The 25,126-nt window shown below is 38.3% G+C and overlaps 2 protein-coding genes and 1 long non-coding RNA gene across 5 annotated transcripts in view; 2 read left to right on the top strand and 1 right to left on the bottom strand.

The window, feature by feature from the left end:
- AGPS (alkylglycerone phosphate synthase) overlaps window positions 1-25,126 on the bottom strand; it is a 238,069-nt gene that overhangs the window by 81,033 nt on the left and 131,910 nt on the right. For both annotated transcript variants that reach the window (XM_004267360.3, XM_049712035.1), the window contains exons 20-21: window positions 19,256-23,278; window positions 6,084-6,217 (exon numbers count right to left, since the gene is read on the bottom strand). In XM_004267360.3, coding sequence (XP_004267408.1) covers window positions 23,157-23,278 — 122 coding nt within the window. In that variant the 3' untranslated portion in view covers window positions 6,084-6,217; window positions 19,256-23,156. The remainder of the gene's footprint in view (window positions 1-6,083; window positions 6,218-19,255; window positions 23,279-25,126) is intronic.
- Window positions 8,139-25,126, top strand: part of LOC117200508 (uncharacterized) — a 250,081-nt gene continuing 233,093 nt past the window's right edge. The window contains exons 1-3 of one of the 2 annotated variants that reach the window (XR_007478295.1): window positions 8,139-8,289; window positions 11,294-11,336; window positions 15,187-16,214. This is a non-coding gene — a long non-coding RNA (uncharacterized LOC117200508). Of the gene's footprint in view, window positions 8,290-11,293; window positions 11,337-15,186; window positions 17,815-25,126 lie in introns of those variants that run through there. The other variant, XR_004482092.2, reaches the window with a different exon arrangement.
- On the top strand, window positions 8,320-11,126 carry LOC101282961 (tetratricopeptide repeat protein 30B). The gene has a single exon (XM_004267361.4). The coding sequence runs from the start codon at window positions 8,488-8,490 to the stop codon at window positions 10,483-10,485; it is 1,998 nt and encodes a 665-aa protein (XP_004267409.2). The 5' UTR covers window positions 8,320-8,487; the 3' UTR covers window positions 10,486-11,126.

Here is a 25,126-nt window from a genome sequence, read left to right as displayed (position 1 = left end):
GGCCCTTACTACCTGGCTTTATCAGGCAATAACAATCACGCTCTTAAAATGTCCAAATTTTGTTTTACAAAAGATCTAAGCCATCCACAGAGGCAATGTGAAACAATAGGAAATACTTTTCAATTAAAAGAAAGGTTATTACAAATGTGCTTAATAAAATACAAGGTAAATGTACTTAATAAAGTTACAGCTTAATGTGAAATGTGGGGAACCTGTTTCATTTTTATTAAAGCTGGATTTATTGCTTTGGTTTATTGGTTTATGTTCTCAAAACTTAATTTAGACTCTAGATGATTTGCCCAAAGGAAAGCAGCTGGGTCAGCTGTGTGTTGGACTATACAAGCCAAGGGGTTGTAATATAGGTATTAACTAATCTTGGCCTGTGTCAGCATCCCCCAAACATACAAAAAACATTCAAAAAAATACCTTTCTAACTTACTCCTAATTTCAACAAGATGAACTTTCTACAAACATACCATGTGCTTTTTTTTTTTCACCTTTGCACTGAAATTCTGCCTCTCTCTCTCTCTCTCTCAGATCTGCTAGCTTAAATCCTACCCATCCTTTAAGGCTTCTCTACATTATCACCCCACTTCTCTAGCCTGTCAGCTCTCAATGGGGCTGCACTACTCTAACGGGGCATTTTGAATATTTGTGGGGATGTTCTTCTGGTGTCGGCCTGACCAAGCACTTAAACATATTAAACTGCATACTATTTTACTATAAGTCATTTTTCTTTTATTTCTTTGCATTATAGTAGGGATATTATGTTGATTTTTAAAAATTAAGTGTGTAAGGAAAGATAAGGGACCAAGAATAGCCCTGACACTTCACTTCTGAAAAAGGAAAGTATAGAGGGGTTATTTCCCCAACCATATTTGGATTTTTAATGGAGCTACAGAAATTAAGAAAATGTTGGTCCAAAACTTGATAAACTGACAACGGAATAGAACAGAGAGCCCAGAAACAGGCCTATGCGTATATGTAACTTTGTATATTATAGAAGAGGCATGTCAAATTGAGGTGGACTGAGAGACTGTTCAATAAATGGACCTGAGAAAAAAGGGTTATCCATTTCGGAAAAAAATCAAATTGCATCTCTTCCTCACATCATATATAAAATGATGTATTAAATGATGTATACTCCAGATGTATTAAAAATTTAAGTGCAGGGGCTTCCCTGGTGGCACAGTGGTTGAGAGTCCGCCTGCCGATGCAGGGGACACGGGTTCGTGCCCCGGTCCGGGAAGATCCCACATGCCGTGGAGCGGATGGGCCCGTGGGCCATGGCCACTGAGCTTGCGTGTCCGGAGGCTGTGCTCCGCAACAGGAGAGGCCACAACAGTGAGAGGCCTGCGTACCGCAAAAAAAAAAAAAAAAGAAAATTTAAGTGCAGAAACAAAACTTAAAAAAATATGTGAATAGAATTTAGCCATGGAGTAAGGAAAAGTTTTTAAAACAAAAATAAAAAGCATTGACTGCAAAAGGAAAAATTAATAAATTTGACTACATTAAACTTAAGTACTTTATCTTAAAGAAAGTGAAACATTACAAACTGGAAGAAGATGTTTGCAATTCACGTAACTGATAAAGGATTAGTATCATGAGTATATAAAGAGCTCCTAAATATCAATTTTAAAAATCACACACTAACAACCTAGTAGAAAAATGAGCAAAAGACAAGACCAGGCTTTTCACAAAAGATAAACTACATATGGCCAATAAATATGAATTCTAACAATATGAAGTATTAGAGATAATATGAATTTATAGAATCTTTTATACACTTCTGGTGGGAATTAAATCAGAGCAACTATTGTGGAAAACTACTAAAGTTTTATCTACTAAAGTTAAACATGCCAATACCCTAATGACACAATAATTCCACCTCTAGGTTTATATACAGGAAAACTCCTGACATGTATACCAAGAGGCATGTACGGAAATGTCCATAGCAGCACTTTTCAAACAGTAACTATTTAGAAACAACCCAAATGCCCATCAACAGAAGAGTGAGTAAATAATGGAATATTCACACAATGTTATACAGTAGAGCACTTAAAACCACTGAACCACACTGCCACATGTAACGATATGGATTAATCTCAGAATTACAACAGTAACTGAAAAGAGTATATGCTCCGTGAACTTTTTTCATAAGGCTAAAACAATTAAAATAAAAATATGTTCAAAAAACACATACAGGTTCAATGAAATTATGTAAAAAGGGAAGTAAGACAATGACCAATATGGAATTCAGGGTAATGGCTACCCAGGACAAGGGGCACAGAAGGATTGTTCAGGAGCCATCTGCATCTCCAGAGTCAGATGTAGGTTATGGTAAAGGTCCTATCTTTTCTGTTGGGGGGCGGTTTCACTGGTAATTATTACATTATTTAAAATAACTAGCTAAACAAATAGAAGACTAGAAGGGGACCATACATAGATCACTAATGGAGAGTGTGTCAACGATCAAGGATTATGATTAGTCAGCTCATGCACCTACAGTTTAAAAGAAAGATGAAAGGAAAGAAGTAAAGAAAAATGAGGACAAAAGAGAAAACAAATTATGTGTGCAGGATGTTATATATTATAGATGTTATACATTATATATAAACTTCATTTCAAAATAGTAAAGAGGGCTTTGGAAGATATTTGTTATAAAAGGGAGGAGCAAGGTACCTGATAGGGTTGCAAAACACTGCTCTAGCCAAATGAGGGTTCACTTTTATTATAAATTCTGACCCTCCATGTCATGTTATATCACTCTTAAGGCACTGCGTATATCGCCTGGGTTGTGATTTTTTTTTTTTAATGTATTTGTAGTATCTCCCCTGGACTGTATGTATGTTTCTTGAAGGTTCTGAATTCTCCACAAGGTACAGTGCCTTGGGTAGAGTAAGCACTCATTAATTTGTCGAAATAACAAAATACACTATTTAACTTGGTACTTTAATTTCCTGAAGAATCAGGTTTAATGAAGACACTAATTTATGCCAGATAACTGCCCTCCACGTTCCGGAGTTTATCAGGCACTCAGGAATACAACATCTGAAGTATCAGGAGAACGTCTACTCCTGGATAGCAGATGTTTAACTCGGTAATTTTGGTCCATACTTGTTTAAGCCTAAAATACTCTAATTTAAAGATTCCCAAGGAATCTCAATAGCTCCATTTATGTAATAATAATAGATAAAGTATATTAAGTATTTACTATGGGCCAGATGCTTTGTATTATCTTGAACAAAGAAATTATTTTGGTCTCTTTTACCCATAAGGGAACCATGATTCAGTGAGGTTAAGAAACTTTTCCATGTCTACATTGTTGGTGATGGCAGAACAGTGATTTGACTTCAGGTGGTTTTATACCAAATTAGCCTCTTTCAAATATGTTATGCCACCTGGGGACATTTTCACGTCTTGATCAATTTTTTGTTTATTTCTTTGTTTTTTGTTTTTATAGGTCCTTTACATATAGAAGGCAAGGTTGCAGGGTTCCATTTGCCAAGGCCAGAGAAGGACAAAACCTAAAAGTTAAAGGCTTAATGAGGTCCCCACAGTAAAGCTCTGAAATAAGAAGGGAGATAAAATGCCTTGAAATCTTTGGAAGAGTTCTAGGAAGAGATGAGGGAAAGCCATTTAGGAGAAGTGTTGCAGATCCAGGAGAGAGATGGTGGTGGCAGAAACCAGAGCAATGGTAGTAGAAATTGGAGAGAAGTATAGAGAGTTGAGATATTTTCAGAAGCAGAATTGTCAGAACTTGATTCTTTGGACCAGGGGAATGTGGGAGCAGGAGGCTTGAAGAACAGGTTTGGTTTCTGAGTTGGTCTCTTAGTCCACCAGCACAGGCCCTGGGTGTGTGTTCCATAACTCTCCACGGAGAAAGCCTTGAAAACTAGTACACTACTTTTCAGACAATTGGATAGCTGGTTATCAACACCATCATGGATGGCTCTCTGCTGGAAAAACATTTTGGAGGCTTTGCAAGCCAGAAAATGTGTTCAGAGGCTGATGACATTCTTCTTTTAGGAATATCATCTTCTGACCACAGATTCAAAGACCTTCCCCATCCATAGCTGTACTGCAGAAATGAAAACAAGCATAGACAGAATATATCTGACTATGAAAGGTACCAGTCTTGGAAGAAAGAAGTGATATGATGAATCATTTCTTGCCTCTTGGAAATGAGAGCAATGAAAAAGGCTCAAATGATCTGATTTAGGTAACAGTGCATTCCACAGCACACTCCAACTGCAAGGAATGAATTTTTCAATGGCAGTACCCAAAATTGTGTGTTCTCTGCTAATTCCTTTTTACAAATCATAATGTTATTGTGTTCTGCCTAATAAATTAGTTTGGATAATAACACCATAAGCCTTGAAATAGAAACTCATTTGATCAAAAGCAAGATAAATCAAGAAGGAAATATATTACCATCTAAAATATTAATAGAGCTGGAACTATCAGAGAAAAAAGATTAAGCTCTCAATGAGGTTAAATTTCTCACCATCTGAGCATAAACGTTCCCAAGTGTTGATTCAGCATACAGTCTTTTCCAAAAGTCTTAAAAGATTGAACAGATGCTCCTAAAGGTCAGTAAACTACATTACACATTTGGCACTAATTTATTCTTTTCTTCCCTTATTATAGGGTGGGGGGGGATGAGAGGTGAGAGGTGGTGGAAGAAGGGTCGGTTTTATCATCTTCAATGGACACACGGAGACAAAAAATAAAGCTGGACTCCAGAGGAAGCAAGGAAGCTGAGCCTCTCAATCTGCCATCCTGTATAGAATGGCCCGAAATGAATAGAAGACAGAAATAACAACTTGGAAAATGATTCTGCAGAAGGCCTTCCATTATCATAGAAGATGTTTAACCACAGCTGTGGTTGAAACACTCATAGAAAAACAATGTCAAAAAGATATGGCTATTTTTACAAGATACATAAAACAATCATTTCCAATTAGTTTTAAAAGAGAATGCCAAATAGAATATACATGGGATTTGATCTCACACTTTGATAGGCAGAAACACAAGCATGTTAAGAACCAAACATCATGCTTTTAGCCCCTATACATTTTGCCCAAATGGAATTCCCTACATGGTAAACATGTCTCCCGTTACGCAGCAAAATCCACCTGAGCCCAACACCATTTTTCTAAAGTCTAATTTCTTTCAGTAGGCACTAAATCTTTACTGCAACCACCAAATGCTTTCTTATTGCTAGAAATGGTACAATACACTAACTTTTTGATATATACTCTAGCTTTTCAAGATTCTGTTGGAAACAAAATGATCCTTTATGACATTTAAAAATATTCCACCTCATTTATTACTTTCCTGAATTACCATCATTAATTGAAGGACCTTCTTTTACGGCTCCCCCACCCTCCCCCCCAAAGCTAATCTATTCCCCAACTGCCTGCCATAGACTAAATAGAAGTCAGTCTATCACAGCAGCAGGGATGGTCATGCCAATTTCACAGCGTGATTTGTGCACTCATTTTATTTTGCAAATGACCCTGCCCTCCATCTGTCTAAGCCGAATGTCCTGCTTTTTCCAAGCCAGGCCTCAGGAACAGCAGCACATGAAATAAGGAGGAAGGCACAGAACGTCTCCCTCCTGCCCGCTTCAGCAGCCACACAAAATCAGAGAAATCTGGGGGAGAGCAGAGTCCTTCTATTTTGCTTATATCCCCAAGAAGCATTTGAAGGTGAATGCTTTCATGATGCAAACACAACTCTGAAAATCAGACTGATAGATTAAACATATAAAAGGCAATTTCCAGTTTTCACGTTCTGTCTTATCTTGATTTAATAACAACTTACCCAAAGTAACATCTCAATATAAAAAAACCTAAAATACGTAAGAATTTTAAAAGATTGAGCCTTTTAGATAATTTTTTCCCCTAGAGCTAAGTGTCAATCAGGCAAGCATAAAGGAGAAGACACCCTATTCCTTGATCATTCAGCAGCACTCGGTGCATCTCTCAAACCATGTACCTCTTTTAGGTTGAAGACCAGAAAGAACTGCAGCCAGAGAATAAGAAGCCTCGGAGTCAGATTACAGCGGTCTTCCTTACCTGTTTTCTCTGGGAATCTTGGGTGGCCCACTCAACCCCTTTGGAATGGGTGCAGTTTGTCCCTTTCTTGGTATTCATGCAGTGGAAGGTTCCTTGTCCAGTCTCAGAATTCAGAAAAACACAGCTTTGGCAACCTTGGCATCAAGGGAGAAGAATGTATGAGTACATGAAGTCAATCGCTTGACAGTGTAGCATTCAGATGCCCTACTGAAGTCTCTTTTTAGCTCTAACAGGTGACTAGGAATTTCACCACCTCCCACTTATCACTTCCTAACATCTGCTCACAGTTGCAACTCAGGGAAGGAAGTTCAAATTCTGCTACCCTAACCCAGTTGCTTGATTTGTTTTAACGGGAAAATAACAACCAAGAAAGCAAGACACTAGTGTTCCCTCAAAGCCGGGCCCTTATGTGATATATAGATTGAATTAATTCATCAGTCACTATCTCCTAATGAACTTAGCTTTTGGATTTCATGGTTTAGCTGCTTCTTTTCTCCATCTGTGATATGTAGAATACAGGCTGATTATTAAGATTAGAGATAATATGTGTAAATAGTCTAATAGAGTGTCGTGCAATAAATATGGTTGATGTTGGCTCCAAAATATATATACAGAAAAGATTTATAGGTAGCAATACTATTAAGGAGGCAGATAATGGATTTGCATTGAAGTCTTTAATTATATAGCAAAGACATGCTTTTAGTTGAACTATGTTTATCCTGGGTGGTAGCAAGGCCAATGGAAATCGCAGAAGACTATGAAAGAAAACCCCCTCACATCAGGCCACCAGCGGAGGAACTGCATATGACAAATATTCATATATTACAGCTAATTTTATAATCTTGAAAACTGCACACATACTACTACCTCACTGGGATAAGCCAGTTTTGTCTTTTGCTATCTTGTCTGCTTCTCTAATTCTTGACTGAAAAATTGTATTCATTTCCCCCAAATTCTGTAGTCTCCAGATCAGTCTAAACAATGGGTATTTTTTCTAATTAGTGATCCAATATAATTTTGTAGGATAATTAAGTCCCTAGTTTTTCACTGCCCCATAATGGGCACTATTAAATTCAAAAGAATTTATACAAAAATAGCCCCCAAGGTAGTACCATGGAATCTAGAGCATCTATTCCAAATACATGACAAAGGAACAAAAGAAAATCCAGAATGGTTTCTTGTACAGTCCAGAAAATTTCCACAGAGATCTTCAAACTAAGAATCTGAGGGGAAAAAAAATTAAAGTGTAGGAAAAGTTTCTTTTTATTTTAACTGAAGGAAAAGCCACTGTTTATCAGCATAACGATATCCAAAAACATTATTAAAGCCTGACAAGTACAGGCTGGATGTCTGACACACACACACACACACACACACACACACACACACACACACACACACCAGAGACTAAGTAGGTTGGAGAGGTAAAAGAGTAACAGTACATAGAAAAAGGAACACTTCGGGTCGTGCTTCCTCCTCCCCTCCACCCTTCTTGGAAAACACGAGGTCATGGATTTCTCCAATGTTTCTACCTCGTAGTGAAACTTGGAGGATCAAGGCAGTATGTAGGTCCAAGTTTAAACGCTAATATGAACTCAGTAATATTTGTAGTTTTGGAAAATGGCGGTACGGTGAGATGCAGAGGCGCTTGGAACTAAAGCCAAACCTCTCCAAATACCAGATAAAATCCAAAGCATTCTTTCCTGCTGTCAACTGGAAACGACAGAATAAGAACTCCTGGTCGCTGTACTATTTTGTTCTTAGAAAGTGTGCCCTTGGAGCGGCTCAAAGACAGAAGCTCTACACTAATTCTGGGAGAATACGAAGCTGACATTCATTCCTCTTTACCCATTCCCGTCTCTTTCACTAAAATAACGTGGAACGACAATATTTGTATGCATTGCACAGTGCATAAGGCTCAAAAGCGGAAGGGACTTCGGACCATAAACCTTCCTCCCCAGCGCCAGGGAACGAGGTGACACAACAATCCTTATTTACCATACGAAGGGAAGGCGACGGCGCGACCTCACCCGAAAGTCCGTGCGGCAGAGACTACGCCTCCCAGCATGCAGCACGGCCACGTCCTGACGCCGGCGCCATCGGACCGGTGCATGCCGGGAAGTAGAGTTTTTCCGTCTCTGAACGGCCCAGAGACGTTTCCTCTCCCCTCTAACGCCGCTCACACTCTGCAGTCTTCAGAGGCCAGGTCAGTAATAGGCACACTCATATTCGTGACTGTTTTAAATCCCAGGTTGGTCGTTCTGCTGCAAAGTAACTTTGGGATCACGCAAAAAAAAAAAAAAAAAAAAAAAAGGCCCACAAAACCCCCAACATTCTTTGCAGTCCTACGTTTCCGGTTGGCTTGTTGCCGTGGTAACGAGCACACACAACCACGGCAGCGGTTATGGCAGGGCTGGGCGGTGCGCAGATCCCCGACCGGGAGTTCACCGCGGTCGTGTACCGGCTCATCCGGGATGCCCGCTACGCCGAGGCCGTGCAGCTGCTGGGCGGAGAGCTCCAGCGGAGCCCGAGAAGCCGCGCCGGCCTGTCGCTGCTGGGCTACTGCTACTACCGCCTGCAGGAGTTCGCGCTGGCCGCCGAGTGCTATGAGCAGCTGGGTCAGCTGCACCCGGAGCTGGAGCAGTACCGCCTGTACCAGGCCCAGGCCCTATACAAGGCCTGCCTTTACCCAGAGGCCACCCGCGTCGCCTTCCTCCTCCTGGACAACCCTGCCTACCACCACGGGGTCCTCCGTCTCCAAGCCGCGATCAAGTACAGCGAGGGCGATCTGCCCGGGGCCAGGAGCCTGGTGGAGCAGCTACTGAGTGAGGAAGGAGGAGAAGACAGCGGGGGCGAGAACGAGCTCGATGGCCAGGTCAACCTGGGCTGTTTGCTCTACAAGGAGGGACATTATGAAGCCGCGTGTTCCAAGTTCTCTGCTGCCTTGCAGGCTTCGGGCTACCGGCCTGACCTTTCCTACAACCTGGCTTTGGCCTATTACACCAGCCGGCACTACGCCCCGGCGCTGAAGCATATCGCCGACATTATTGAGCGTGGCATCCGCCAGCACCCAGAGCTGGGTGTGGGCATGACCACTGAGGGCATTGATGTTCGAAGTGTTGGCAACACCTTAGTCCTTCACCAGACCGCTCTGGTGGAAGCCTTCAACCTCAAGGCCGCCATAGAATACCAACTGAGAAACTCTGAGGCGGCCCAGGAAGCCCTCACGGATATGCCTCCGAGGGCAGAGGAAGAGTTAGACCCTGTGACCCTGCACAACCAGGCACTAATGAACATGGATGCCAGGCCTACAGAAGGGTTTGAGAAGCTACAGTTTTTGCTCCAACAGAATCCCTTTCCCCCAGAGACCTTTGGCAACCTGTTGCTGCTCTACTGTAAATATGAGTATTTTGACCTGGCAGCAGATGTCCTGGCAGAGAATGCCCATTTGACTTACAAGTTCCTCACACCCTATCTCTATGACTTCTTGGATGCCACGATCACTTGCCAGACAGCTCCTGAAGAGGCTTTCATTAAGCTTGATGGGCTAGCAGGGATGCTGACTGAACAGCTCCGGAAACTCACCATACAAGTGCAGGAAGCAAGACACAACAGAGATGATGAAGCTGTCAAAAAGGCAGTGAATGAATATGATGACACCCTTGAGAAGTATATTCCTGTGCTGATGGCCCAGGCCAAAATCTACTGGAACCTTGAAAATTATCGAATGGTGGAAAAGATCTTCCGCAAATCTGTGGAATTCTGTAATGATCATGATGTGTGGAAGCTGAATGTGGCTCATGTTCTGTTCATGCAGGAAAACAAATACACAGAAGCCATAGGTTTTTATGAGCCCATAGTCAAGAAGCATTATGACAACATCCTGAATGTCAGTGCTATTGTGCTGGCTAACCTGTGTGTTTCATATATTATGACAAGTCAAAACGAAGAAGCCGAGGAGTTGATGAGGAAGATTGAAAAGGAGGAAGAGCAGCTCTCCTATGAGGACCCAGATAAGAAAATCTACCATCTCTGCATTGTGAATTTGGTGATAGGGACACTCTATTGTGCCAAAGGAAATTATGACTTTGGTATTTCTCGGGTTATCAAAAGCTTGGAACCTTATAATAAAAAACTGGGAACTGATACCTGGTATTATGCTAAAAGGTGCTTCCTGTCATTACTAGAAAACATGTCAAAACACACCATCATGCTTCGTGACAGTGTTATTCAAGAATGTGTCCAGTTTCTGGAACACTGTGAACTTTATGGCAGGAACATACCTGCTGTTATTGAACAACCCCTGGAAGAAGAAAGAATGCATATTGGAAAGAATACAGTCACTTATGAATCCAGACAACTAAAAGCTTTGATTTATGAGATTATAGGTTGGAATATGTAGTAATGTCTGACAGTGGCCTTATCATAATGGCTTTACATCTGTTTTTCACTCTTTTATCTGTATTTAGCTATTGGCCTCTTTAGATTTATTACATGTTGAACTTCGTACACTTTAAAATTATAAAAATAACTAATATTTTGTTTTTAAAATCTTCACAAAGTGAAATATAATAACTTTGACACCTAGAAAGACTTATGAAAAATTCAAAACTGCATGGGGACACTATTTCTATTAGAAATTGTTAGCACCTATGTTCCGTCTCCTTTGTTATCATTTGTACTTTGTGCATTTTGAAAGTCCCCTGCACAAGGATTATGTTATCCAGGGACTTGGCACTATCAGGCTCAGAACTCAGTAGTTAAGGTATAGGATTTCTAGGCTTTTAATAAGAACCTCAGGGATTGTGTCCTATTCTCACAGCCTACCCTCATTATTATATTAATTTTAATGCATACATATTAGATAGCCCTTAGGGTGTTTTGTCAGGGTTTTTCAATATAAATGTAATGCTTTATGTAACCAAAATACGTTATAAATGTTTGGTGTTTTTTTTTTTCAAACATTCAAGAGTCACTGGGAGATCTTATACCCTTAACAAAATTATGGTGCTGTGGTTTAGAGACAATAAACAATTGTCAAAGCAAGAATTTTACATGGTTTTCTTTGGTTCCGTTTGTTAATAATTTGAATACATGAACAAGATATATTTACTGTTTTTTCATAACTGTGCTCTCATTTAACAATGAGGAATAGCAGAGGTATCGTGAGAACTGTTTCCTTAATTCCTACCTTGGTGTTTGCAATTTAGGATATGTTAATGCTGGAGTTGTTCCTGTGTGGTGGCCTCTCAGGTAAGGAAAAATCTAGACTATTCCCATGATCCCACCAAACTTCTCTCCCACCTCCATCACAGATGAAAAGGTCGATTCTGAAACCTCATCTGGTAGATTCATAACGCTAGGCCATGCCCACAACCCTTCCAATGAAAACCCCACTCATTCTGCTTAGGCATTTTTATTTTCTGAACCATACAAGAGCTTTACTATTTGTTTCCCCACCCCTTTTCTCTCCATAAATCAACCCCAACTCGACCTGACTTAGAGAAAAACGAAGTAGCTTGAATTATATGAAATTGCTGATTTTGGAAGTGTTTGAACTACAAAACTAGCATTTTTTTATGGTTCAATCTAATAGCATTCTACTGAAAGATAGTGAACCCCTGCCATGATGAGATGATGATTTCTTTCCTTCAAGGAGAAATCACTTAGCCACATAGGTACCCAGACAGGGACTCACATAGGTACTCAGCATAAATCCTCTGTAGCATGACCTCCTGGGTGCTCAAATTCTATTAGATCTATCAGAAAATGTGGCTTATTATGAAGTCCAATGGTTTTGAATTTATAGCACTTTTCATCTAATTATGTAAGCTGATACCATTTACCGCTGACGTTTGAGCCCACACTGGGAGGACAATCAGTGTTTAATGACCTCTTCAGTGCATCCCTTAGCACAATTCCATCACTGGGAAATGTTCTTTAACAACTTTTGTACTAAAAGTATTGCTGCTGCTTTGTGCAGTAGCTCTGTGCACTCTCAATCTTCATAGCCCCTTAAGATTTGGAAAGTAAATGAACTGAAATCTTATTTTTTAACAGCCATGTTAAAAAAAAGTTTTTTGCACATTTCCTCTTTTTTTCTTTAAAAAAAAAAGCATAAAATGTAAGTAATGTTAACCACCCAAAAGCAAATGTTTTCCAGATTCCCTTTTGCCAATAGCCCAGCCTTTATTCAACCACACTTTATTTACCCAGGTGCTGTGTGTTTGTGGTTTGCATGTATGTGTAATTTAGCTTTTCAGAATATAAAAAGCTTTTCAGAACAGTTTTTAACCCCTTGCTGCTGGGCAGTTGGGATTTCCTGGTTAGTAATGCATCAGGAAATCCTGACTGCTCCTACCACTGAGTAAAGGAATAAAGGTCAATCGTGGTGGCATTTGTCCCCTTCCTTACACTGGCTCTCCAGAGAGGCACCCACCAGGATTTATAGATTGCTGCCTGGCAACAGCAAAGACTCATGAACCAAGCCTACAAAACTGGCCAGCCATCAGAGCCCTGGAGGAGACTGGGGAAGGGTCTAACTCCCCAGGCACTTACTGTTCTTTATTTTTAGGATATACTTCTTTTAAATTCACCTTCAAAGTACTCACCTCTGCTTATTGATACTAATAGGCAAGTGACTTTATGATGACTCCACATTGCCATTTGAATGAAGGCTTTCATCCCTAAAGCTCTGATGAAAAGCTTTGTTCTATGCTCCTAGAACTTCATGTACTCAGTGCTAAAAGCACTTTTCTTGACAAAAAAAGATTTCCCTATATTTCTCAAGCCTTTGCTCCTTCAAGATTTCTTCATAATATCTGCAGAGTGTATTTTAAAAAGATCAAATATTAAATCCATTATTCCATAACCTTAGTCAACCCATCTCCACACAAATGTTCAGAATATACCCATGTGTTTGTTGTACCCAAGTAGTTATTTCCATTTTCTCAGACATAAACAAAAACTTATTCTGTGCAGAACAACCAAGCAGACTCATTTGATCAGTGACATGACATGCCTACAAAAGGATTCATATTTCTCATGGCAGCCCCTCTTTGAATTTGCCCTCAGCTGTGGCACGGATATTGACACTAATGTCATCTGTGAAGGTCAGGTGTAGAGTGGCTAACTCTGACCCATTCATGAGAAGCAGACAACTGGGAATTGGGAAAACTGTGGGGATGGCAGAGATCATCGAGCAATGAGACAGCTGTAATCATAGAAGATGACACTCCCTCCCAAAGGGGTGATAGAGGAACATAGAGGTATGGCCTCTCAGACCTCAGAGGAGCACTTCAGGTGGAATCCAAACAGAATTGTCAGTGATAGGTTTGGCCTGAGGTTAGAACAATTTGTGTGTTTGTTGAGGGCTATGGGGTAGATGCCCAAGTAAATAAGCTTCTAGTGAGATAAGAAAGGGCAAATGAGAAAAAAAATTTTTTTTTTAAAGAAAGGGCAAATGGCTTGGAGGGGAAGTGTTAAGAGAGTAACTTTCTGACCCTTCTGCCCTATAATCCTTGCTTGGGCTCATTTCCACACTGGCATTCGGAGGGTTAGCAGTGCTGGAAGCCTGTTCAGGTAAGCAGAATATGGCTATCTATACTAACTGATTTTAAAAGGATAACATCACCAAAGACAAACCTTTCATTTCTGGTGAACATCAGCATTTTTAAATACAATCTTTGGTCTTATGTTCCTTTGTCTTTTTTTTTTTTTTTAATGACTATTGGTGATCTGGAAACATCTGGGAGGTTGTGCTTTCCTGAGGGTATTCTCTGCCACACTGAGCAGCTTCCTACCAATGGTGTGACTTGCAGCTCACTATCCACCACTCACTAACTGCCTCTTATCCCCTGCTGACCTACCACTGGGACTAATGTGACATTTGGGGGTTTCGTTTCCACTTATTGGGCTATATACCCTTAGTATTAGTTAAAAAGCACATTTTGTAATGTGCCAGTAACTCTGGGTTCTTGGTTGTCCAACCACATAATCACCATGACTGTAACCATCAAGCTCTATACTTATACCTTCATTCTAATTATAAAATATATGCAACTTTTTGAGTACCCTAATCCTTCAGCAGCAACCTTAATTCTTAAATTAGCAGTTTTAAGGAACTGTGACTTTCCAAAGAACCTAGATTGGTCTTAGATTATAATAAAACATTTCTTTAATCTTAAATAGTCTTCAGTTTCTAGTCTCTCTACAGGAATATGTATAACTTATAGTAACAGGTTACTCTTACATTTTTAAGTACAGCTCAAAGGAATACAATATTAAAGTTATAAAAATGCAAAGTTATTAAGTCCATCAAACACAGCACTTCCTTTCATGAGTTTCATATTAAATCTATAAAGGCATCAATGCAGGGATTACACATTTACAGAGCACGACAGCATCTGGGACAGAAGGCTTCCTGGTATTTCTATGGCATGTAGTCATGAAGACAGCTGTTTCCCCTCTGTACTTGTGCCCTTCTGTGGAGGGCAATGACTAACAATCTACTTTAAAAAGCAGAAATTCTGTATACATCAGACTTACTACCCAGCACAAGCAGCCTAGAGCAGTGAAGCAGCCAGCACAGAGACTGGATTTTGTCAGACCTGGCTCCATCTCCTGGCAATGCCACTTCCCAGCTACTAACAGTGTGTGTTATTCAACGTTGCTAAATCTCAGTTATTTCACCAGAAAAAAGGGGACGATACCATACATTTCACAGGGTTGTTGTGATAACAATTAGAACTTCTTGTCGAGGGTTAAGTGCCCAGCAGTGTCTGGCTAATAATGGTTAAATTAAAAAATAAATTATTAATGCTATAATCAATTCTAGGGTAGTGTTTGGCAAAAATACAGAGACTCATCAGAATCACTGAGACTGACTTAGAAGGGAGCTCAGAGTTATTCATTTTACAAAAGATATTAGGCCCAAATAGGAAAAGTGACTAGTAGTTTGGTAGAGAAAAATGGAGCACCTGCAAAATTTCCAGAATAGAACCCTTTTCACTGTGTTCTTAGACTCAGAACTCCACCTTCTCCTAAGTTATTTCACAGCTTTGCAGTGACAAATTTCAGTCATTTAAAAAAATTATCTTTCCAGATCTAATGTGGACACAATGAAGTACAAAGGATGTGACAGAACTATGCAAGAATGGATTTAGAGGTTGTCCATCAGTCAATACTACGCCCAGTCAACAGATCACATCAGAAAATGCAGCACAAGATGAGTTTACGAGTATATTGAAAAAGAAAGAGACATGCCCCTGAAGGCAAACACAGGCAAAAGTAAATGTGATGGCAGTTAAAGACTTCATTTGTTTTTCTGATAGGGTAGCACAGGAAATCGGAGCAGCAAGCTTTAGCAAAGGATTTCAGTCTGGCAGCTGGCGATGTTAAATCCAAGTAGACGTCATTTGTATGTTTAATGTTTGTCTGGCATAAACGGTGATTCATTGAAAAAAGGCCTATTTGTTGACAAAATGTAAAAATATGAGGTGAACACAAGAGCATGTCAAGTGGAAATGTGCGCTAGCTGAACCCTGAATGCTCTTTCCTGGATGTGTTATTAGGCAGGCCCTTGTTGTGTGTTGCAGATGCCTGCCATTACTTGGTTGAGAATCCAGACAGTACATGTCTCAATTCTATTGATGTCCCAAATCTGGATGGGACAAAAAATACTCTGGGTAAGAGTCAAGATTCTAAAATTTTGAAAATCTGGAACTAAATACAGTAAGATACACATTTTAGTAAGAATAAATATAAGTAATGAGGCTTTAAAAAAGTCAGCCTCAGGGATTAATCTCCAAAATATACAAAATAGCTCATGCAGCTCAATATCAAAAAACAAATAACCCAATCAAAAAATGGCAGGGAAGATCTAAATAGACATTTCTCCAAAGAAGACCTACAGATGGCCAAAAAACACACTAAAAGATGCTCAACATCACTAATTATCAGAGAAATGCAAATCAAAACTACAATGAGGTATCACCTCACACTGGTCAGAATGGCTATCATCAAAAAATCTACAAACAATAAACACTGGACAGGGTGTAGAGAAAAGGGAACTCTCTTGCACTGTTGGTGGGAATGTAAATTGATACAGCCACTATGGAGAACAGCATGGAGGTCCCTTAAAAAACTAAAAACAGAACTACCGTATGACCCAGCAATCCCACTCCTGGGCATATACCCAGAGAAAACCATAATTCAAAAAGATACATGCAACCCAATGTTCATTGCAGGACTATTTACAAGAGCCAGGACATGGAAGCAACCTAAATGTCCATCCACAGAGGAATGGATAAAGAAGATGTGGTACGTACATACAATGGAATATTACTCAGCCATAAAAAGGAACAAAACAGTGCAATTTGCAGAGACGTGGATAGACCCAGAAACTGTCATACAGAGTGAAGAAAGAGAAAAACAAATATCGTATAATATCGCTTATATGTGGAATCTAGAGAAATGGTACAGATGAACTTATTTGCAAAGCAGAAATAGAGACACAGATGTAGAGAACAGATTTATGAATACTGAGGCGAGGGGGGAAGCTGGGGGTGGGATGAATTGGGAGACTGGGATTGACATATATACCTACTATGTATAAAATAGATAACTAATGAGAACCTACTGTTTAGCACAGGGAACTCTACTCAATGCTTTGTGGTGACCTAAATGGGAAGGAAATCTAAAAAACAGGGGATATATGTATATGTATAACTGATTCACCTTGCTGTACAACAGAAACTAATACAACATTGTAAAGCAACTATACTCCAATAAAAATATAAAATAAAAAATCAGCCTCCATGGAGATGTGGACAAAGTGGCACATGCAGAAAAGGCAAACTATTAAATTCAAGTTCAGTGTGAGATGACAGTGCAATGTCCACTGTCCACCAAAAATGCAAGAGTGACTAAAGAATATTGGAATAAGGAATAAGGGAATCATTGGTCCTATTCTGGAACATTCAGAACTCGACACCTCACTTTAAGAACATCAAAAGGGCACATACGGAGAGAGATTAGGATGATGAAGGGTCTAGAACTGACAGGAGCAAGAGGTGACTGAAGAAGATCTGGGGGAATGTGAGCTGTCTTTAAATGCCTGCAGAGCTGCCCTTCAACAGAGCAACTGGGCAATTCTTCATGACTACACAAGACAGAAGTTACGTTAATGGATAGAAGGGGGAAACAGATTTCAGTCTTACAAGTAAAAACCTCAATACTGGAAGATTTCAGAAACTGGGAAAAGGCTTGCTGGAAAAGCAGTAAATTCCCATGTGGTCACAGCACATGTTCAGAAAAACTGGTGATCTATTTGTGGTCTGAGGGGTAGGATGGTCAGATACCAATTGTGTTTGGGAAAAAGATGAGATGATTTCTAAGGTTCATTCAGTCTGAGCCTTATATGAGCCCAGCAGAAAACTGCTTTCTTTAACTAACTATAACTAACTTATTATATAAGAGCTAAACTCTTAGTATGGCAAGTTATTATTTAAACGTGTCAAGTAAGACTGTGTTCGACAGGTCCAATCTTCAGTTATTTCAGAGCCCAGACAACTACAACCTTCCCTCCAGTGTGGGAGCCACAGGCAGGGACAAAATCAGTATCTGTGCACTTGTCATTCACTACTAGAGAGGCTACTTACGGGAACAGACTGTAAAGATTAGATGGAATCAACATGAAAAAATGCAACAATTTCCGTAACAATGAATGGTTTTGGTATTGTTTTATTTTTTTCCCAGCACATCTTAAAAATCACACATGGGCATTTGCTTATAGAACAGTACATTCTAGGAAAAGCAGTAAAAGGAGATCCAAACATACACTGAAAGCACAGTATATAGACTATGTGTTGAGCCCTTTGGAAAACAGTATGGCTCAGTCTGAACTGACAAAGCTATGCTGGACTCCCTTAAGAATTTTCCTTCCCACTACATATCCACTTTTAAGACTATTAATGTAAAGAGAAGAATTGTTTGTATGCATTAGTTACAGCAGTATAATGGCTTACATACAAGTGCTTACCCACATGTAGTTCCCAAAAGATGACTACAGTACTGGCAGGAATATGCACTGCCTTAGAGGAAGACTCAGGATAAGATATTATTCAAGTCAAGTTGTATCAGAGCCAAAGTATTTCACAGGCTTAGCGAAAAAGGACAAAAATTTAAAAATATAACCTACACATATTTCTCAGAAGATTTATCATTGTTCAGAAACAGAAATATTCATTATTCTGAAGGCACCATCACACACAAAAAGGACTGACCCCCAACATAAGGAATAGGAACCCACCCCCCTCCCCTCCTCCAGGCTCTGCTCCTCAGGGAGCTGTGTGAGCAAACACCCAAAACATGTAGGGGGTGTCTCCAGGACCGAGTATGCCACATCCACCAACCCACACCTTAGGGCTACTAAGTTGGGACACAAGGAATGAAAATGCAAGAAAGAAAGTACATGTAAATTCCACTGACTGAATAGGTGTATGTGAGAGTACAGGTCCACCACACAATTAGTTAAATATGCTAGAATAGGTGACTGAAACCAACACTGTGGAAAGGATCTTTTGTGTTTCCACACACAACTACTTCATTCCTGACGCGTTCTTGAAGAGGAATAGCCTTGAACTGCTACACAAGCTCTGGCCTTAAAGATTTATCCTCTCCCACTCATTTTAAATAATGGCTATTTCATGGAAAAAAAAATCCCAACAAGGCACTGTGAGCTTTTGGGGACATTCTTTAAATAGCTCAAAAAATAATTATTTAGAGAAACTTTATACCAGCACAAGCATTTCATGTCCTTTTTGGATATGTGAACAAGATTGCTTTAGGGGTTAAACAACAAGTTTCATAGGGTGCTTACAAAAAACACTGCCAACAATAAGATGCCTTAAAAACATGTATATATGCTGCTTAGAAATCCACACTAAAATATTTTTTTTCCTTCTCTTTCTCTCTCTCTCTTTCTGATTTGGAAGTTCGGAGTCTTTGAAAAATGCTCTTAATGATATTTAATGTGTTATTTTTGTCCCTTGTGGGAAAAAAAAGTATAAAATAATCTCCTTTGGGAACCAAAAAAGAAACCTTTTCATGTTCACAGAACTAAAGTTACTTAATTCTGTGATGGTTCTTTGGCTTCAGTGGTCCTTACTCACGTTTGTTAAGGAATTCTTGTGGTTAGGAGAGCACAAGAGCGCTCATTCTTTGAGGATCTTCCAAGGTTCAAATGGGAATGCTTCAGGTTCACAGGAGACTAAACACCTCCTAGGAATATAACATTGATTTAAAATAATTAGAGAGTAATAAAACCTAGCCAACAATATATTCATCTATAAATCCAAAAGGATTTAGTTATATTTAGGTTGTACTTGATAATGCTTCATCAATAAAATTATAAAAATTAATTTTGTTTTCAAATCAGAGGAAATATGAAGATGAAAAACTAAAATCGAAAGACAAACCCAGACGCAAACAGAAGAATGAACAGCTTCACACCCCCTCTGAAGAAAAAAATCTCTTAAACCCAGGTCCATTTTATTAATAATATAAGTTTCTATAATCTGTTGACATTACAGGTAGTTTTTACAGTTAAATTTCACACTAAAGACAAACACTGTTTGCTTTAGGGAGCAGAAAGCTGAGTAACTTACATCCTTCATGTTACACATTGTATTTCAATAGTTTAAAACAATCTTTTACACCTTCTGGATTTCCGCATCAATGTACTATATGAAATTAATGAGGATTAAATGTATATATTGACAGGTGGCTCATTTGGGAACGTGAAGCCTTGAGCAAAGGCAAGCTTTCATAAAGCCAAAGGTGATTCTGGATTCTTCAATCCTATCCTGGCACTTGTTATTTTCAGCTTTTCTCCCACCACGAGCTAAACCCTAATTAAAATCGAAATCGCCAAAGATTAAGTGGTAGCAAAAAGCTATTAAAGCTGTCCTTAACTCCTGTCCCAGTGCTTCTTAAAATGTAGATATGCTTTCCACAGAATTCCACCTTGGCTGCTTCAAGCACCAGCATGTGCAGTTTGTGCATCAATGCATAATAAATGTTTGTGTTCTACATTTACATAAAATAGATGTTCGACCAAACTCAGCCCATTTGAACAGCCAAGGTTACAGACTTCAGCTTGGTACCACAGGGCTTGTCTGATCAGCTATAGTTAAGAAGTTGCAGCTATAAAAGAATATGACAATGGAAAACCTCTGAAGCCAACATGCAAAAGTCATTTTCAAAACTGCAAGCTAGGACTCAGCTGTTACTAAGAGAATATTCTGAAAAAGAGGTTTTCTTGCAACCATCTGTATCTGGTTTAATACACACACTGATGGAAGTTCATCCTTCACTGCGTTTTTGTTTTCCAAAATACATCAACACAGCTCAGTATACTAGAATGCTTCCAGCTTCATAAACAGCTTTTAAGTAACAGTACTATAGTATGTAAGCATTTAGGAAGAAAACTCCCAATTCCTCAAGAGAGGAAAGAATTTAATCCTCTTTCTTTGTGGTAAAATGCTGGGCACAATAAACATGTGGCTTCTGCAATTCTTACTAAACTAAAAAAGCTCACGTTACTTAGCATAACACTAATAAACTCACTTATACACTGTAAAGTGCACCAAACATTAAGGCAGCTGTTTCTCTAGGGGTCAATAAAGCCTGTTCATACTGACTCTAGTATTCAATGCCATTTCTCACTAGCAGCAAGTTCCCATTCCCACTAAAATGTCAACCCAAATGTGACATCATCAAATAAAATATTAGAAATATGACTAATTTAAGAAAGACAAATCGGTGTTATGCAGTTATGCAGCTGAGGCACCTCTCAGAGGTGGATGCGTGGAAGCAGGGAAAGCCTTTCTGATTTACTAAATCAGAGTGAAACAGTACTGATGAGTGTTTATGTGTTTCAAAATGATCCCTGTAGAAATGATCCTAACTACAAAATGTAGTCATCACTACAAAATCAAGGTTGGAGAGTCATGCATGCATGGAAGAAAACAAACGCATAAATCACTAATTTCCATAAGGTTCATGTAGAACAGTGAACAATTTCAGGTGTTACATTTCCTAATTCTGAGGTTATTGAAACCTGAACTCCCTAGGAAAGAATGTTATAACAATCACGTGCAAAGGAATGGATCTGCTTATGAATCTGTAAGTTTTATTTTTAAAAAATTACTCAGAAACATGTATACACTCCAGTGAGATATTAGTATCGTAATAAATTTTACATTTTGATCACCAATTAGAGAAATTACTTTCATGAATAGATGCATTTCATAAAGCTGAGATTTTTATAATTTGAGAAGCAAGTGTAATTTCCTCATCAAGTATCTAACTATTTCAAATATCAAGGGCTTGAAGCAAAGATCTGCTGGAAATTTTATAATTAAAAATAAATCACCAATGAAGAGAGGCAGCATCTAATAAATAAATATTTAGTTTTTGTTGTTAAACTAATATTTCATTTTGATTTGCTTACAGATTTTATTAGTTTGAGGCCAATTTTATTTGTTAAAAATTATCATTTTGAAGTCTTAAAAATATCATTTTGTGAATCAATTTTAGATTTTCTGGTTAAGGCTACTTCAGATATAAAAGGTATCAAACTGCCCAAAAATACTTTGGAGCTGTTGCTACATAGACAGAGAGTGTGTCCTTTTAAAGGATAGTCTGCATTCTGACTCATATTAGCTGATCAAATATTAATTCTAAAAAAATTATCAAAAGTTAAGTACTACATTAAGAAAAGAATCTGTCTCAAAATGTGAGCCATGAACCTTGACAGACAGTGATTCAAAGTAATCATTTCATTTATTTTAATATCCAGGTTTGAATGTAAAAATGTTCACTAAATGTGGTTAACGTTCTCCCTATTGTTTAAGAAATATGATATTTCAAACTTTTGATTATGGTATGTGTAATACATTATATTTTTTAATTTAGGTTAAACCAGTAATTCAAAAAAGGCATTAAACCATTATTAAAAACTAAATTGAAACTTTACTTTTATATGGAAATTTATCATGTTGTTTGGGTTAATTTTTTTTAAGAAGGTTTTTTGTCATTGAAACTGTTGAGGTTTTCAAATTCAGTAGCTGAATGATGACTGTGTTTCTTTAGCCAAAACAGTTCTTTGAACTGGAGACATTCAGTGTAAGAAGTCTTCCCTCTTCTGCTCCTGTTGTAGCTTCTTCTGCATCTCAGCAACAAGAATGTGAAATGAGAAACATTAGAACTCTAAGTTGAATAAAGACATTCCTTTCATGGTAAACCTGTTCTTCACATACAATGAGTGATAAGTCAGCTTTTCTTATAAAACATATTATGAATGAATTAGGATATAACAATATGTTATCTCAGTGATACAAATACAACTCATACCTCAGTAGAAACAGAAACATGGAGAACAAAAACATGTCCCCTGACAGAATAAAGCATACTAATGATTTAAGGTTTTACAACTGTATACTAATTTCAAAGAAAAATGTAGGCCAAGCACCTTACAGAACTGAAGGCTTCCTAAATAAGAGGTTGCCTATATTCTTTCATGGGTATTCTCCCTTAATGACCTATTCACACTAGAATGCACTCTTAAAAAAACATACATGTGTATCACTCCTCAGTGGAATCCTTCCCTAGATAGCTGCTTCCCAGAAACGTTCTTTTAAAAAAGAGGCTAGAGAAACAATAGATGACACCAAAATCTGGCTTTGTTCCTAAGAAGAAGCATCAATACAAAACAGCTGGCAGCATCTTCTTCTGAAATTAACCACTGGCAGCCTTGTGCTGCCTGACTGAAATTTGAAATGACAACCAGTTGGCTGTAAACTGATACACCTACAATGAGAGAGATTTAGGAATACCATCTGTCAATCCATAGATGTAGAAACAAAACAAACTACAGAATGAAACAAACTTATTTTAAACCAACAAACAAAGGTAGCTGAAATAAAGTCCATGATATATCTGATTACTGGTATAACCATAGTTAAAAGACTTAAAAAAAAAGTGACATTTTTCTTAACAATAGTAATGGATTTATAAAAGGTTTCTGTTTCCAAAGATGTTATTGGGGTCCACATATTCCTTGACAGACTTCAGCATCCCAAAGCCGACATCAGAGATACTTTCCTTTAGCCACTGCTTCCGTAACTTGCCCACTGGAAAAACAAAATCAAAAATGCTTCAATATACACTATGATGCTGGGAACCAATCAATCTTATGACCATGAATGAACAAACACTGTGTGATAAATGCTTTTATTCAAAAATGAGAAATGTTTTGCTGTATTTGATTTATTGAGCCCACCAGACTATCAAGCTCATTAAGCTCAGTGTACTCCCAGGGGAGCCTGTGCTCCACAGTGTCTCCTTTCTTTGTAAACTGTAAAATGGAGATGAAGGGAGCCTGCACTGAGATTATGGCCCATTTTACAAATAACAAAATGAGAAAAACATGCATTTCAAAAGAACCCACCTCCTGTCTTTACCAGAACATGCCAAAGTTTCAGAGAAAATAAAGTTAACTAAAGAAAACATATCCAGATGAATTTGCTGGGTATACTACAGCAAAAATTGACAAGCTAGATATCCATAAAATATTTTGAGAACAAAAGCTTTTTAAAAATTGAGAAAATCTGAACTTTGGGCTTAAGAAAAAAATCTGGTTATGAGCTTTCCATTTGCATTTTCTTTTCATATGACTTTAAAATAAATTTGCATGTTCAAATAATTGTTATTTTCTTCCTATTATTTTTCCAGAATTAGAGTTATTTTAGGCACTAAATAAATCAAACACCTAAACCATTTTAAATTTAATTATCTGCTTTTATACACTGTATCACGTTCCCCTTCTTTGGTTCTAAGTCTTGCTAATTTATTCTGAGAATAACGAATATAATCGTTAGCAGCATAAATTATATTTTAAAAGGCATTCAACGAAAATGTAACCTTTTCTAAGCAGAACTTTTATAAGAAAGGATATGTACTTAATCTATAAAAGAATTCTGAAATGTCAATTTGCTTTGGCATTAAAAAGCAAAGCAGGATGCTGATTTATCTATGGGAAAATGGATAAATCTTATTTATGGGTAGGATTATTTGTGGTTAGTACTTTTCAAATGTATTGTAATAATTGAATTCAAATGGTCATTTTCCACAAATGTTCATTAATGATCCAAAGTCATCAGCAGCGATTTAATTGGCCAACTAAAATGGGAAGCCTTCTTTCATTAAAGTATTCAGCCTGTCATTCTAAAATGCACTCTCATTTATCAAGCTTCAGTGATCCACCACAGCATCTCCCTTTTGGAAAACTTAAATACCATTTTAAGCTCAACTCAAACCGTCTTTTGTGTCCAGTGCTCCAGGAAACCACCAGTTGTCATTAAAATAATAAATAGCATGACATTCTCAGAAAGCAAAATATTTCTGCTTGGCTTCTAGAAATAAAGAAGCATTGCTGGTATTAAGATGAGGAAAAATGCTCTACAGCAGGAAAAAGAAATCTTAAATTCAAAAGAAAAATTCTGTTTAAAAGAGCTCTAAAACCAGAAGCCAAACAGTACAAACTGCTATTCATGCAATCTCTACCACCTAAAAGATGTTCTACCAGGTCCTCCTACAATCTCCCTAAGGGACAACTCACCGCAATGCCTCAGCCTTAGTTTTCTCATATGCAAAGGGATTAGAGGCTACTGAATCTTTTCACTCCAAATATCCTACGATTTTTGCACTTAGAAAAAGTTACAAATCAGTTATTTCCAGATTTGCTCCAAGGTATTAAAAGAAGAAAAAAAAAAAACTACTCTGTGAATGGTAGAAGTGGCATTATTATAAGCTACCAGCACTGAGGCAACTCAAGAGAGTGGGATAAAAAGCAGTCAATGCCAGTCTCCACTGTTATCTGTAATATAGTTTCACTGAATGTGTCCTGTGGTTATGGATGTAATTGTCCTGAAAAGACTGCAAACAACTGCTCCGACAAGATGGAGCACATTAGAACCTCA

Source organism: Orcinus orca, chromosome 7, assembly GCF_937001465.1.
Source record: "Orcinus orca chromosome 7, mOrcOrc1.1, whole genome shotgun sequence".
Taxonomy (NCBI): Eukaryota; Metazoa; Chordata; class Mammalia; order Artiodactyla; family Delphinidae; genus Orcinus; species Orcinus orca.
This window is presented reverse-complemented; position numbering and strand designations above follow the sequence as displayed.